This window comes from Homalodisca vitripennis, unplaced genomic scaffold (assembly GCF_021130785.1).
Source record: "Homalodisca vitripennis isolate AUS2020 unplaced genomic scaffold, UT_GWSS_2.1 ScUCBcl_9078;HRSCAF=17444, whole genome shotgun sequence".
In the NCBI taxonomy this organism is placed as follows: Eukaryota; Metazoa; Arthropoda; class Insecta; order Hemiptera; family Cicadellidae; genus Homalodisca; species Homalodisca vitripennis.
The window spans coordinates 852-17992 of NW_025785193.1; the positions used below are offsets into that span (position 1 = coordinate 852).

Below are 17141 nucleotides of genomic sequence, written 5' to 3' on the forward strand. Positions count from 1 at the left end.
AATATTATTTTACTCTCTGTTACTTATAAGGACATTTTACGTTCTTGAAAGGTTCCAGAAAGGATACACGTGTAACTTAGTTGATCTTTTTATTTATTTATAGGCTTCCTAAAAAAATATTGCTAGAGCCCTTCTCATTGAACAGGATACGGAAGTTGACTTTAGGTTCAGTTCGCCAAAGCTGATCAGTCCGGCATTTTCTTTCAATTGAATTGTGCCATTATTGTACTTGTAAAATACAGGTTTTAATTTAAACATCTAGCTGTTTTCTAATTTGTGTCCAAAACAAACATCCATTTCATCTTTTATTTAGTTTTTTAAAAATATAGGATAGATAGGTGGCTCAGTTTAAAAACACGGCTGAGCGGCAACAGGAGGCCTGGGTCGGGGCCCGAAAAAACGCAGGCAAATTTCTAGAATTGGGCACCCAAGATTTTGCAAGATGTGCACCCACACGTACAAGTAAGGAAAAGTCAGTAATAAATGCTGCAGAATCATATAAATATATCTGTATATATATATATATATATATATATATATATATATATTATATATATATATATATATATATATATATGTATATATATATGATTCTGCAGCATTTATTACTGACTTTCCTTACTTGTACGTGTGGGTGCACATCTTGCAAAATCTTGGGTGCCCAATTCTAGAAATGCCGCGATATATATTCTAGATATATATATATATATACACATAATTATTGGTTGTATTATTTGTATTATTATTATTTTAATTATAATTATACACACACACACACACACACACACACACACACACACACACACACACACACACACACACACACACACACACACATACAGGGTGTAACTGAAATACACCGACAAACTTTCAGGAGGTTGTTCCTGAGGTCAAAACGAACCAAAAAGTTCCTATAAATGTATGTCCTAAAAATGCATCGTTTTCCGTCTGTCCGTCTGTTTGTGTTTATTACATTAAATTTTTTTTCTAAACAACCATTAAAGGTACAAAGTTAAACTTTTCAACATATGCTAATCTAGTAAAGATTGTCAATTTAAAAAAAATTGAAAATTTTTACTCAACAAAATTCAAAATGGCGGCTAATTAAAAACCTTTGATGGTGAATTTCTCAAAAAAACTACTTCCTGTATAAAAAATCTACTAGAATATAAAAAAAATCTAAATTTATTTATAAAACGAACGGTACCTCATTTTTTGAAATCGCTCCAAGAAATAAAAAAGTTATGGCATTTTTCTTAACCTAGTAACATATCACATTTACAAGTTTTTTTCTTGTTTCAAAAAACTACAGTAGCCTACAATTGTTTAGAACATTCAACAAAAATATCTCACATTAAACAAAAATATCTCACATTAAACAAAAGAGTTTTAAGCTGTCATTATTAAGAAATACGGAATAACTTAAACGGAGCAACATTTATTTCAAAATATCACTTTACAATAAATGTTCAATATGCCTTCCATTTGATGCGATGCATTCATTAAACACGTCTGGTCATTGATTGCCGAGTTCTTTCAAATATTCCTGGTGTATTCCTTACAGTGTTACAGGCTGCAGTGATACGCTGTAAAAGGTCATCCCTGGTATTAACTGGTCTTTCATAAACTAGAGTTTTCAAATGGCCCCAAAGGAAGAAATCGATTGGATTTAGATTTGGGCGACCGAGGGCGGCCATGATACAGGGTCCCCCTCTGCCTATCCATCTTTCCCCATAAGTTTGGTCCAGAAATTGCCTGACATCTAGTCTGAAATGCGCGGGAGCTCCATCATGCATGAACCAACAGTGCTCTCTCACACCCAAGGGAACATCATCTAAAATTTCAGGCAATTCGTGTTGTAAGAAATGTCTGTAGTTTTCACCATTTAGTATGTCAGGTAATACAAAAGGACCTAATAAACAGTCTCCAATGATGCCTGCCCAAACATTTATTTTAAACTGCTGTTGATATCTCCCTTCATGAATGGCTTGTGGGGTTTTCATCAGCCCATTGATGCATATTGTGGTAGTTGGTTATTCTATCTCGATAAAACAAGCTTCATCTGTATACACAACTAATGATGTAAAACCAGGGTTGCTTGCTCATAAAACCATTGACAAACTGTAAACGTAATGGAAAAGTCAGCTGGACCAAGGGCTTGTACACGCTGATAATGGTACGGATATAACATCTGCTCATGTAGAACTCGCCATACTGTCATGTGGTCTACGTTGAGTATTGCTCCTAACTGCCTAGTACTTACGACTGGATCTTCCTCTACTCGCTGTAAGATGTTTTCTTCCAAAATCAGGAGTTCTACGCTGTCTCTGTACACCTCGGTCTGCAGTAGAAGGTAACAAAGTGCCAGTCTCATGAAGTCGGTTGAAAACAGCAGCAAATGTTGAATGAGTAGGTTGTTGTCGATTTGGAAATGATTCGTAATACAGGCGGGATGCTAGGCGACTATTACCGTTAGCCTTTTCCATACATAAATATCATGTCAGCTTGATGGCTAAATGGGTAACCTGCCATCTTCAATAGAATAAGAGCACTATCGACTAATAATGTTTCTACAAAGTGAAAGTAACAGATCATATCTTGTCAAAAATAAACAAGGAAATTGACTTACTTATCTGAATTCATTGTTGTTCTAATCAGCTGTGTCTCAACATGAAAACATATTCAGCTGTTTAAACCATGAAAGTTGAGTCATGTAGATTGCTTGTTACAATGTCGTTTTTAAAATTTAATACTAATTATCATGTTTAAAGTTTTTTAACCCAAAATATCGTTTTATTTTTATACTGCCCTAAATACTTACATTAACTTTTGAAACAAGAAAAAAAAACTTGTAAATGTGATATGTTACTAGGTTAAGAAAAATGCCATAACTTTTTTGTTTCTTTGAGCGATTTCAGAAAATGAGGTACCGTTCGTTTTATAAATAAATTTTATATTTTTTTTATATTCTAGTAAATTTTTTATACAGGAAGTAGTTTTTGAGAAATTCACCATCAAAGATTTTAACTAGCCGCCATTTTGAATTTTGTTGAGTAAAAATTTTCAATTTTTTTTTAAATTGACAATCTTTACTAGATTAGTATATGTTGAAAAGTTTAACTTTGTACCTTTAATGGTTGATTAGAAAAAAAATTTAATGTAATAAAACACAAACAGACGGACAGACGGAAAAACGATGCATTTTAGGACATAAATTTATAGGAAACTTTTTGTTTCTTTTTGACCTCAGGAACAACCTCCTGAAGTTTGTCGGTGTATTTCAGTTACACCCTGTATATATATATAATTCTTTTGTGCGTCACTGAACCCCTGCTAAGCGCATGAACCAATTTTAATGATATTGTTTGTGTGTCTTCTAGGTAGATTCGAGAAATGGTTTAGATTTACAATACGAATCCAATTTAAATTTTTTAATTTAAGAAGTTTTTTTATTTATACAAGTGTAGGCTACTTATTTTTTAAATATATTTATTTAGTACTTAACAGCTGTTAATACTTTCACCTGAACTTCGTCAAAGAGGCAGAAACATTTGTTCATATTTAAATTTCAGAAAGTATTAAACTATTTTAAAGTGCTTGATCAGTAGTATAATGCAGATTTCAAAAACGAAGTTATTATCTAATTTTAAGTTTAGATTGGCACCAATAATCGATAAACCATGTAATGCAATGAAAAATACTATTTAAACACTGTTATAAAAACTCCCTTATTGCACAAAGCAGTGCATGTTTGCACATAAGCTAATCGAATATGGTTAACTCTCTTGACATTGTGTAATGGCATTTTTATTGTAGCTAAAGAAAAGGAAGGGGAGCACACTCTACCCCTTATAAATTTTTCTTGATAAGTGAAAACATCAAAATCACTTAGTTGGATTCCAAAAACCAACAAATGGGATGATTTTTTTGTAAGTGCAACAGCATAATCCAATAGTGTAACTGTAAATAAGGCCCGCAGTAACTTTTAAGTCACATTGTAAGATATATATTTTCTTCATCGGAAAAAGAGGCTAGCTATAAAAATTTCGCCTTAAGAATCATAGATCGAAAAAAATTGAAAGAGTCGAAAGAAGACGCTGTATGATCGAAGTTGGTTTTTGTTAGTATATATTTTCTTGATCGGGGAAAACTCTACAATAGTACCTGAAATGGACGGAACTTGGAGCAACAGTTTTTTCTACACATAACATAGCTGGTGGTAGTGAAAGATGTATTGAATTTGAATGTTAAATATAGCCTCTGTTCACCTTTTATTGCAGCTTCTGTTATCTGACACTGTCTCAGGCTTGACTCCTAGTACCTCATTCCTCTGAAGGGATCCAAAGATAGTCAGAAAGTCAGAAATGAAATTCATAATACAAAATTTAACCAACCCTTCCCACCATATTTACGTTATGTGTATAAAACTCGGTTGCTCCACTGTGCTTAGAGACCGTATCAGATCATCGTAGTGCACTCAGTTGTGCATATGATGAGATAATGAGAACACCACTCCATCTATTCGGAGGTGTCTCTGATGATGTAAAGGTGTTAAAGCTTCGTTTTGAGCTTCTTCGTCGCCGACTTTCTTTGGATCTCTGCAGGACTCAAGTTTGAGACAGCGTCAAATACCAGACACTGGTATAAAAGGATTGTGAATTGCAGCTAAATTCAACATTCAAACATCATAAGTGCTTTGAAAAAGTAGGAAACGGCCGCGTGTAACAGCTGGTTGATTTATAAACTAATAAATGTCTAATGAGTATAAATCCTATCAGTATTCACATGCAGAACGTGTAATATCATACAGTGTTTATTAAATCTCAAAATAATAACTGATAACCGATTTTGTAAGGTTCTTCCTGATTTCTTTGTATGTCGTTCTTCAAAAGACATACACAAAATGCAAAATAATAATAAGGAATAATGATAAGTTAACGAGAAGAAACCTTAAATTTTAAACAAAACTGTTTTTGGTTATCATAATCCAAAATAATATACAAAATATTTTTCTTTTACTCGAATACATGTGTGAATACAACCTAATCGGTAAAAGATTATTCCAATGTGATATAGGTGTATAGACTACTTTAATGTGGTAGAAGTTTGAAATAAGATGTTTTAGCATGTAAGAGAGGTCTTCGGTTCACGGTTCCGTCAGGTATATCCTGTAGAAAAACAAATTATAGTAAACAATTTATGGCATGGATGTGTTCTAGTTTTTAAAATGCTTTCAAAATCTTTAATTTGTCTTGAAAGCGGTGTAACAATTTTCATTTTTTTATTGTACCAAAGGTATCAGTGGAGAAAAAGCAGTGTTAAACCGTATACTACACAATGGGCTTTCCCATTAAGTATTTTTAGTGTGAACTTCAACATCTGGAATCTGAATTGGGTTACAAGCTATTAAAAAATCGTACAAATTAATTTCCATTATAATTTTGTTGTACGTATAGGCTACCGTATATTGAACAAGAACTTCAAAAGGGAATGGTTGTTGGAAAACAAGTGCCCAAAATATTAAGGGGACTATTTAGGAACTAGGTGTATCGAGTCATCAGCCGATGTGGCCAGGAAATAAAACGTAGATCGGGACCGGAAGATGAGCAGATAAAGAGATTGGAATGCGTGAGAGCGAGCAGCCAACTTAGTTCGTAGCTCGTGGGATCTTCGCCTGGCGCGCAAACACCAACGAGTCTGTGTTTTCCACCCAAACCACACATGAACAAAGTCAAAACCGATCTTCTTTAGAAAAACAATCTATACTAAAAGAATTGGGCTGCTAATTGATATGTGCAGTTTTAACTGCAATAAGTATGATATTATATGTAATCAAGAAGTAAAACAAACTTATGTATAGAGATAACTAAAATGCGACTGCAATGTCCATTGAATTAATCCACTACATGCGCCGTGACGTTGGTTGGGATGGTTGTCTGCCTCAGTATTTCCCCTATATCAAGTGTCCCCCCTCCAAAGTTATTATTTAATAAGTTTGAACCATTTGTTGTGGCGCTGTGAGCTGTGGCGCTATGAGCTGTAGCGCTATGAGGCCGCAACCAGTTCAGCGTCCAGAAGAACTCAGAATCGCTTCAGCGTATCGCACGACCTCTGGGCCAGCAGTCCTGTTTGGTTCGCTGGAGTCTACACAAGCTCTTAGCAGGAGACATGAAGGGATCTACCAGCGACGTGGTGACCACCGCTTTAAAAAGGAAAAACGTGCTCGCACCTATCGGAACTGGCGGGAGATGTGGGAACATGAATTTCGGGGACGATGCGATGGTCTGCAAGTCTTATCCCGCAGGTCCAACCTTGGGTGAAATGGTGAGGTGGACTACTACCTCCAAGTGGACTTGGTACTTCCAGGTTTATCTTTTACATATGGCCAAACAGGGTCACCGGACTGAATCTACTTCTCGGGCGTTCCCGACACGTGGAGCACACTTTCTTCCCGCTGCTTGCGTTAGGAAACGCCCTGTTGGTGCTTTGTCGGTAACCTCGGAAATAATGCTGGAGGGTCAGAAATCTGGGCCTGTTCGTCGCACCTCGTCCAGAACATCCTCCCCGCAAAGGAGGCTGATCTAGATCGTCACACGGTCTAGACCTAGCTCTTCGAAGGCCAGATCGGCGCGAGCCCTGAGGGTTTAGGTTAAAATCAGACTTAACCTGAAGTAAGTGGCTGTCGGTTTCCAGGTTAGGATCCTGACGCAAAAGAAGAGGTTTTAGGGGGTAGTTTACGTCTTTCGTGAGAGCCCCTAAACTACAGGCGGGTCACCTGTGTGCATACATGAATTTTCTTGCCTCTTCCTTAAAATAAAAACTTCACTGCGTATCTGTACAGAGTGACTTATAACATCAAAAGTGTTTGTAAAATTACCTGAAAATTGTAAAACACCTTTTTCAGTTTTGCTGAACGATCCTCAAAAGCTGAGTTGTTATTGATACAGTATTTAATTATTTTAAATGATCGCTATCCCGAACCTTAACTGATGTTTTATATGTGTGAGTATAAAACGTATTATAACTTGAAATTTTAAATAACGTTTTATCTTTGTACGCTAATCGAGTTGATAATTTTGCATACATGTAAATGGCCATCAACCTGACATGTCGCTTGTCAAGTTTTTGGGTAATGAATTTATCTAATGTGAGGCTATGTAATTTTCGAGGACAAGGTTTATTTGAGTCGGACATTATGGTAGTAACCGTAATCACTCATATTGTTACTATGAGTAACATATATGTAATAAAATAAAGAATAAAAATGTTATATTGTACTTCTTAACACATTGTATACCCTTCGGAACCTTAAAACACTAACAAGTATATAACAAAACATGTATGTAGATGACTTTTGAATTCCACATCCTGTCGGGTTTACTCTGCAATGCTTAAGTAGTTGAAATATAACCATCCATTACCTTTTAAAATTGTGACACCGTACAGAAAATTAATTCGCCTCAAATATATTCAAAGGTTTTAAACTTGTTTATACCATACTTTATGCAATAGTTTGTGAAAACAACTAATTTCTTAACGCTTTCCACAGTTTTTCATGGGCTGACCTGTACTACGGTGCCCTTAGCGACTGCCTGAACTATCTGTTAGGCACTGAAATAACAGATGGCTACCCGAACATGAAAGCTCTGAAGGAGAAGATCTTCGCGCTGCCCGCCATCAAGGCCTGGGTCGACAAGCGCCCTCCGGACGATTTTGACCTTTAAAGAAGAGTTGGGTTTAATCCCCAAAAAATAAATTGGAGTGTCACCACCTGAAAAAATAAAGTTAATAATTCTAATGATAATCAATTTTATATGGAATAAGTAATGTTTAATAAAATTTCTTCATAAATTAAATGCATTTACCTTAACCTATTATACCTGATGACGAATTCTCTGAATCCGAAATGTGCATAATATACATAAGTAAAAGTGTTAAAATCAACCCTGCCCACCATAGCTACGTTATGTGTGAAAGTCGTTTTACTGTTGTCAACTTTAATTTAAATGGTTTCATTTGCATAAAACATCCATTCTTGAACGTGATAACAGATTTGATGTAAAGTTATGCCACACAATTTGAACTTGTGCCCACATTGAGGTTCTCAGCGAATACCCCACAATACAAACTGAGTAAAACGGCAGCTCTCAATGTGGGCCATGTCTTGTCACAGTAAATCTGCTCTAAATCAGCTATTTATTTTAATATTTGATTTAAATACTTTTGGTGTTATTATATTTGTGATGAAATTCTCTAAAAAACTGTTATTCTTGTAATACTTGAGAAAATTACAGATTCTTAAGATATTCAAAGCTTAAAAGTTTTAATGGCCACCATTTTGAAAATACTGAAGATAATTTCATGATATATTTTCAGTACTTGTTGTTATCATAAACATTGGAGTAAAATTTAGAATAATTTATTATTCGATTTAAATAATTTTCGTGCCATTATATTTGTGATAAAAACCTCTAAAACCTATTATTCTTGTTGTTCTTGAGAAAAACTGCTGGTTTGTAAGGTATTCAAAGTTTAAAATTTCTTATGGCCGCCATTTTGAAAATACCACAGATACTTTTATGATATATTTTTTCAGTACTTGACCTTGTTATCATAAACATTTTAATTTGGTATTATTTAATTTATTGGTATTTGAGATGTTCATTTTTAATAAAAACATAAGTTACAGACGGACAGATGTGGAACTAAGCAATCGGGGACCCATGTTCCATATGGTTAAATACGAGTATGCTTGTCTTGACCTGAGCAGTAACGTAGTATACCTTTGTCCAGAGAGTTACGGACACTCTGTATATATTATACTTGATTGGGAAACAAGGTAAAATCAACAGCGTAACATAATACCAGTAATAATGAATTGTTTGTCTGAAAACAAGTGATTGCATGGAAAATTGTCAGTAAATACTAAAAGCGAATGACTAGCATAAAACATACAATAAAATTTCGTTAACAGTGTAAATGTCACATGTCAGTAATACTGAATTATATAACAATAATCATTTACTAAAAAAGTTGTTGCAAATTTGGGGGGGGGGGGAGGGTCCAGACAAATAATATTTTCCCATATTAAGGCCCCATTTTGTGCCTTAAAAAGTTCTTGACCCGTTCATTTGTTATGAACGATATTTCAGCAGTGCATGTCAGTTATACTGAATGAATTTAAATAATAATAATCTTTTAACCAAAATAAATTAAAAAATTGAAAATTGGGGGGTTCGGACCCCTTGAACCCCCCCCGGTTGGCTATGTCCTTGCATTGCACCACTCGGTTATCAGCTTGGGTTTAGAGTTTTAGATATTACTGGCAGAAAACAGTGAGACCTAAGCTATCTGCAAACACAACACATTGAAACTTGGGATTGTTTGGCATACTCAAACTAGAGGGAACAGCCCGATACACTAGATGGACCGATATAATATATTTATTTATAGCTATTAATTTAGTAGATTATTGTTTTGATTTGATTCCATCAATATTCTCAAGAGTGTGAACTTGCGGAATATAATGCTCCAACTGTAACTTAAAAGGAAACAATAATTTTTCAGCATAAGATTTAGACAACAACAGAAATAGTGTTTTTTGTATTACAGCCTGTAACTAATGTAGAATAGGATATTATTTTGTTTGAAATGCCATAAAACGAATTATGACACAAAAACTGAATTTGATAGTTATGTTTATTGAGGGATCAAATTTAATTGAACACAATCCCACTAATCCACTACGTCACATAAACGAAATAATAGATTATATCAAATAATCGAGCCGGAAGTTTGGTATATACCATTTCGTCGATTACCCCATCGCTGAGGAAGGAACTCCTTCTCTTTCACGAATCTACGGTGACTCGGCGAGAAACACAGGCTTGACAATAAAGTTAGTTCTACCTCTGACCACCAGGCAAGCAATAGGATAGTTCTGTCGCTCTCCACAAGATAGCAGCACTGTCGTCACTTACTTTTTGAGTGACAAGTAAAAAGTTAGTATTTAAACTAAAAACTAATATTTTTTAATGGATCTAACTAAATCTATATATATATATATATATATATATATATATATATATAATTTATATATATATATAACACTTCGAAGACTTTATTTTATTCTATACATTACAAATACAATCATAGTGAAATCATCAACTTAAATTTCGGTACATTCTCGTTTGTTTAAAAAGTGTTTCTGTTAACACAATTATTCAAACATTTCGTCAGTGTCGTTACGAACCAATGGTAGAGAAGGACTTTGGGTATAACCCAAATAGTGTTTGAAAGCTGCAAGTCACTCATCTTTACCTAGATGGTGACGTGTGGCTATCATTGTTTTGTGATATTAGGTTAGGTTGTATTCAATATGTTTTAGTGGTAATAGGTTGTCGTAAACTTATAAAAAACGTATACAAATATATAAGCAGCTACATCTACTGTAACCTTTTTGTCGTCACTAATACTGTTACAGTCAACGAATAATTCAAATCGTTCAACATACGAATTCCAAGTTTTCTGCACTGTTGTCGAAGTCACCGATTCCGCCAATAATTCCCGCCATTTTTACTGTTTCACTAAATAAAGACGAAATGTTCCAATTTACGACCTTGTCTTCCAACATCAAAATGTACCGATTTTGAGTCCACGTGACGCCAAACTACAGACACACTTCCTCCCACTATAATTTTCGGAGAAATTATTTACGCACAATCGAACAGGTTGCATTGCACTCGCGGGATCGCATTAATACCTCGTCGCCCAATTGTTGTGTACGGGTTACGGGGAATCGGAATAAAAGACTGAATTAGTTTACATCATCGACTGTGCTCGGTTAAGGTTGGAGGGTAACTGAGAGAGAGACAAGGGCAGGACACTGGAAGTGGTAGTGGTGGTATGATCTGGTGGCGTGATGAGAACAGCCAATGGCATTTTATTCAAACTGATCACCCCATATGACGTCACAGCATCATACGATCATACAGTTGGGTCTTTGGCTGTGGCTTTAACTTGCCAGTAACAATTTATAATATGTATAATAATTATTATTATAATTATTATTGTAATTCAATACATTACAAAAACATGGGTAGACGTTCAGTGGAAGCTAAAATTGCTATTGACGATTTGATGTTTCAAGATGTTAAACTTTGTGTAAGATCCAAGATACCCAGTATTCCAGAAAAAACAGTTTCTATCGGAGCCCTCGCTAACAACTTGACTTCAAGGTTGCTATCATCATCTTCAAATGCGGCTGAAACACTACACCAAAATCATGAATGACATCAAAGTGATCCACCCCATGTATTGGCCAAAAGACTTATCCATCACCTACGGAGAATGTGAGATCCAGCGAATCTGCGATAGATTTAAGATTAGCAGCTCTCAGGATATAATTAGAGACTTCAGACACTTCAAGCAGGGACTGAAGCCTATGTTAAGTGGAGAGAAACCTACTATTCTAGAGCAAACCGCTGTCGTTTAAGAAACTGATTTCCGTCATAAATAGTATTGCAGTGTATAGTGCTGAATGTGAACGTGGGTTTTCTGCAATGAATCTAATTATGTCTCCTCTTAGATCTTCACTCTACATTAGCACTGTTTTGCGAATTTATTGCGGATCAGGCTCCTAGGACCTCCTGTGGCTAGATACAATCCCGAGCGACACGTCAAAACCTGGCTGGCGAAGGGACACCATTCTGCACTTGACACCAAGTCAAAAACAACGAGGGCAGAAAACTTACCATGAAGACAGCATTGCATTGTGGGAACTTTTTTCCTAAATCTGTTTTTTAAATATCTTTTAGAATTTCACATCATTAAGTTTTCATTAAAATAACTAGCCTATGCCTAACTTATAGTTGTGTTCTGAACTCAAGTTTCTGAGTTCTTTTTTGTACTTACAGTTTAGTTTTGTGTATTGTTGTTTTGTTTCTTTTGTAGTTTTCACTTTAAAATATTAACAAACAACTAAAACTAAGTTTTACCAACAGTCTTGGCATTGCCTTACAATATTATACTACAAATCCGTACATATTTGTTATAATAACTAATAAGCAAATAAAATAATCAACCTTAACTTTTTAAAACTACACTAAATTTTAAAAAATGAAACCGTGTTACTCCACTCTGTGTGTCATTTATTTTTGTGTGTAATTAAACGCTTCCTTTTTCCTTTCCAAGAAGTTGGTTTATTTTGAATGTATTAATATTGTTTTGTACACATAAGGTATATGCAATTTTTTTGTAAAATATGCAAACTTGTAAAAAAAGCTGTTATATTAACAAACATCCATTTACATATTAATATGTATTATTATTACTACTGTAATGTGTATAAATACAACTGTGAATAAGGCTCAATTTGTTTTTATTTCACCATTCATTAAAAAATTAATATTGGCGAGCTTCATTGATTCAAACAAAATGGTCAATGAAATCAAACCAAATATTTCTGGGAAATTTAAAGTAGGCAACAAGGTGTTAATGGAGTAGAGTAGAGTAGAGAGTAAACTCAATAATTTAAATTCATGTTTTTTTTTTTTCTTACATCCTAATCAAGCACCTTAAAGAAAAAATAAACAGCATTAAAATATCACTTGGTATTTTATAAAAATGAATGTATTATTATGTCTGGGTGGCCTAAAAAACAAAGGTTTACAGTTATAATTTTCAAAAGTTTTCCTGGGTGAGGGCCCCCCTCCTTCCTGGGGTGTATTCCATACCCACCGGTCTGAGCTTCCCGCTTTAAGAGTTTCCCACACCTAAAATTTTAGAAATTAAGCACTGATCAAAAGGATTCATCCATTAACAAAAGTTTGAAGACCCACTAGTGTTTTCCTAGTTTTAAATAGATTCATGTGTAAATATGTATTCAGTTAAAAGAATTAACATTCCTACATACACCAATTGTTCATCACGTAAATATACAATTATGGTATCATATGCTTACAATAAACATACTGATAATGTAGAAGAAGGCTCTACCAAACTATATATATATATATATAGTCTCTTAAAGCAGTTCAAAAGAAAAACTACAATTATTTCGTACAATATTTTGTTGTAATTAACAACTTTTTCAAGTACACTTAATAGACACAGAATAAAATAAAATAAAAAATATATATATAATTAAATTAAATATTTTCTACATTTTCTCTTATCTGTACCTGATTCCTCACATGATTGCTTCAAATCTATCCTGAAACATCTTGCTTACTTTATTAATATTGCTAATCTTATCATGAGTCTAAAATAATGTCTTCCTTATCAGCTCTGAAGTGAATTATCAACCCCTTTGTGATCATTGCGAAATCGGTTCCGAACTTCTGTTGAAGTTACAGGAGGTGGGACCTTGGAGCTTATCGCCCAGCTACAGGTCCTAGAACTGCTCCCGCACTACCGAAGAGCTCGTTTGGAGTTTGCTTCGAACTCACGTTAAATTGGACCTCACGCTGTGGGAAGATCTTATCAAACAGAATATGGGGAAAATTTGGTTACAGCCACAGGCAGGATTTTGAACCTACGCTATCTCTAACTCAAACCCAAAGTCCAACGCCCTCGACTACTATGCCACTCGGCGCAACCCAATATATAGATAATTGGTAATGTATTATTGACAATTACTAATTACATAACAAGACAGATTTACTTCTTCACATTTTAGCATATATTTAACTTACATAGTTAAGATTCAAGATATTTTATTGTCATTAAGCACAATACATATTATGCAATAGACAAAGTCAACATATTATATAGCCTACTTTAATCTAATCTTTAATCTAGGCACAGTTATAGGACAAAATACAGTATTGCCAAGCTAGAACTAAATAACAATAATATAAATGTGAATAAAAACAATAAAATTACAATTAAATAATTTAAAAATCTATACAATATGTGCTAACAATCCTAATCTTACATTAACAATGGATTAAAAACTTAATGAGCTAATATCACAGGCTAGGTAATCTTCAATAGTGTAAAAAGCTTTATTTTTTCAGCCACTTTGCAATGGTAACTTTAAAATTATTAAGTGTAACATTCCATGCTTTCTCTGGTAATTTATTAAAATAATTTTATACTGAAAAAATATCTGGCTGTTTTTGGTCTTTTCGAGTCTGACTGGGGGTAGATCGAGTAAATACTTTTTTCTTGTGCAGTGTGTATGAACATCTTGTCTATTTATGAAACTATTCAGATTTTCTTTTACATCAAGTAATGAGCAGTAGATGTATAAACTTGGCAAGGTCATAATTTGAAGTTCTTTGAAAAAAGGTGAACAAGATTCTTGCTTAGAAACATTTTTTAAAATCCTAATAGCTTTTTTTGCCATAAAAATATTTTTTTGGCACTGGAACTGTTTCCCCAAAGAGTCACATCATACCTCAAGTGTGAGTGGAAAAATGCATAATAAGCAGTTATCAACATCTCTTGAGTAACAGTATTCCTTAGTTTACATAATAGGTATATAACTCTAGATAGTTTAGTACATAAATAATTAACATGATGTTGTCAGCTTAATTTACCATCTAGGATAAACACCCAATAACTTAAGAGAATCATTACTGTATTTAGTAATATTTTGTAGAGATGTGTTATTGTGTACATGCGTTCATACATATATTTAGATTCGGCTGAAAAACTCATAGTTTTGACATTGACAATGCCTGTATTATGTAACCAGATACGTTTTAATAGAAAATATTTTCTATGTTAACATTCTTATTTTCAAACAATCTTTATTATAAACACACACCACAGTCACACACAGGTGTCAATAGATTCGCTTGTGGACTTTCCTCCTCTTGGCCTAAGCCCTGTGCATGTGAATAGCTCTCTTACTCTAACAAAAAATACTCATCATGCAACCAGCTTAATAATGAAAAAAACTCTTCTTTTTTAGACATCTGTACCCAAAAATCTAAACTTGACTTCATCTTCACAAAAAAAAATACATTTCTTATAAAAAGCAGAATGAAATTTTTAGATTAATCCATTTCAATGCTCGGAGTATTTGTAATAAAATTTATCAAATAAATGTTTTTTTTAGAAAACACGAATCCCGATATAGTTTGCATCTCTGAAACATGGTTACATGATGATAACTTAAATAATGCTTTTTTCATACTTATACTATTACTTAAAACAGTCAATGATACCTTAAAATTGAAACCACAAAAAAAATAAGGAAAAATTAATGATACTAAGTGTCAATTGACAAAATTTGAATAAGGAATTGTAATGATGTTGCTGAGTTATTTTAACCCAGTTTTTTTTCAGAACTGGGGCTGCAACCCCTATCACAGTCTTCAGTGGGGCTTACAACCCTGTGGATCGGTATCTACCGCCACGCTTGAATAAGTATGTATCTTTCCGAGGTTGTCAGTTTCAGAGGTTTGTCAAATGCTGCTGGAGTGGATGAGATTCCTTGCACAGTGTTAAAGAAAATTTTTCCTTCTATAAGTGTAGTATTCTCTCACATTTGTAATTCCAGTTTATCTTCAGGTATATTTCCAAACCTCTTTACAAAATCAGTAAAATCATTCCAGTCCTTACAAATCTCAGAGTAAAACAATTACCATCTGGAAAACTATAGACAGATTTCAATTCTATCGCCCTTCTCAAAAATTCTAGAAATCAATATGTCCTGTCAAAAACTTGTGGGCTTTTACTAGAAAATCAACAAACATTCTCCCTCTACTTCCCAACAGCATGGCTTCCGCCAAGGGAAATCCACTACACACATCAGCTTTCTTCAGTAATATTATAAACAAACTATTGCTTTCTTTGGACAATAGACTTTACTCCCTAGGTGTTTTCTGTTGATTTTAAACCAAAGCGTTTGGAATTCCGTTGTTTTTTGATCATAAGATTCTCCTTAGAAAACTAGAAAAAAAATGGAGGTTGGAGGTCACTCATTTTCAATTCATTGAAGTTCGTATTTATCTAATAGGAATTCAAACCGTCCAAATCCCCACGTATGGGCAAAAATAAAGTTTCCTCATCATATTAGAGGCCATTACTTGCGGTGTACGTCAAGGCTCTATTCTTATGGTCCTGTATTATTTCTCATTTATCGTAAATGATCTTCCTAAAAATTTCAACAGACCTCAAAGTTACTATGTTTGCCTAATGATTGTTCTTTTTCTTTGTAGTCCCAATAAAATCCCCCCACATTTGGTTATATCAAAATTCTCAAAACATCCCAAAAGTTTTAATCACAGTGGTTTTCAATTTTAAATTAAACTTAGGTTAAACATCAGCAAAACTAATATTAATCCAGTTTAATCTAGGGAACACAAACCAGTTAAAAATAATCAGGGTCTTATCAAACTAGGAAGCGGAGGAAGGCCACGCAAGAAACTCTCAGTTAAATTTCTGGGATTTTTACATATCGATAATAAGGCTCACATGAAGCCGGCCACATGGAACACAACAGCCAAAAGGCTTCGAAACCATGAGGATTTGCTCTTCAACGCGTCTCACCAAGGGTCTGTAGCCAAGAATGTTCTGCGAAGTATAATTTTTCTCACCGGGGGTTAGAATAGATTTTGAGGTACGGGTTGATGTTCTGGGGTCCATCCAGTCTGTGGTAAATTTCAAATAGAGTATTTGTCCTTCCAGAAAATGGTTTGTTTTACGAATCCCATCTCAGAGATGTAGGAGATTCGAGACTTGTAAACAACCCCCTTTTCGGTTGAATTGAAAATACTTACTCTGGCCGGGTCCTGGTGGGGTACCGAAGCTATGCTCTTTTGTTTATAGGGCAAACTCCAAAGCTCTTTGATAAGCAATGGATACTACCATCAGTATCCGATCCAGACCAAGAGAGCTCATAACATGGTTTTGGTTGATATCTGTGGCTGCACATAGTACCCAACAAGCGCATTTAGAGAAGGGGTCCCATACCACTTGGGTGCAAAAGAAATTTTCAATGCATTGCCATTGAATATTAAAAATAAGCAAAATCTAACGTTATTTAAACAAAAACTAAAAGACAACACTCTGTTCCTTGATAAATGTTTTTTACTGTTGTAAAAAAGATATGTTAGGTTTAGATATAAATTTTTAGTATTTGACGTGCAAGTAAAAATGTATTTTGCATTTATCAAAATAAAGATCTT

General features: G+C 34.2%; 1 protein-coding gene across 1 annotated transcript; it reads left to right on the forward strand.

Moving 5' to 3' along the window:
- Nucleotides 1-6047: 6047 nt before the first annotated feature.
- On the forward strand, nt 6048-7741 carry LOC124374570 (hematopoietic prostaglandin D synthase-like). The gene is made up of 2 exons (XM_046832765.1): nt 6048-6250; nt 7550-7741. Exons 1-2 carry the CDS (start codon nt 6048-6050, stop codon nt 7722-7724), a joined length of 378 nt encoding a protein of 125 aa, XP_046688721.1. The 3' UTR covers nt 7725-7741.
- The last annotated feature ends 9400 nt before the right edge of the window (nt 7742-17141 follow it).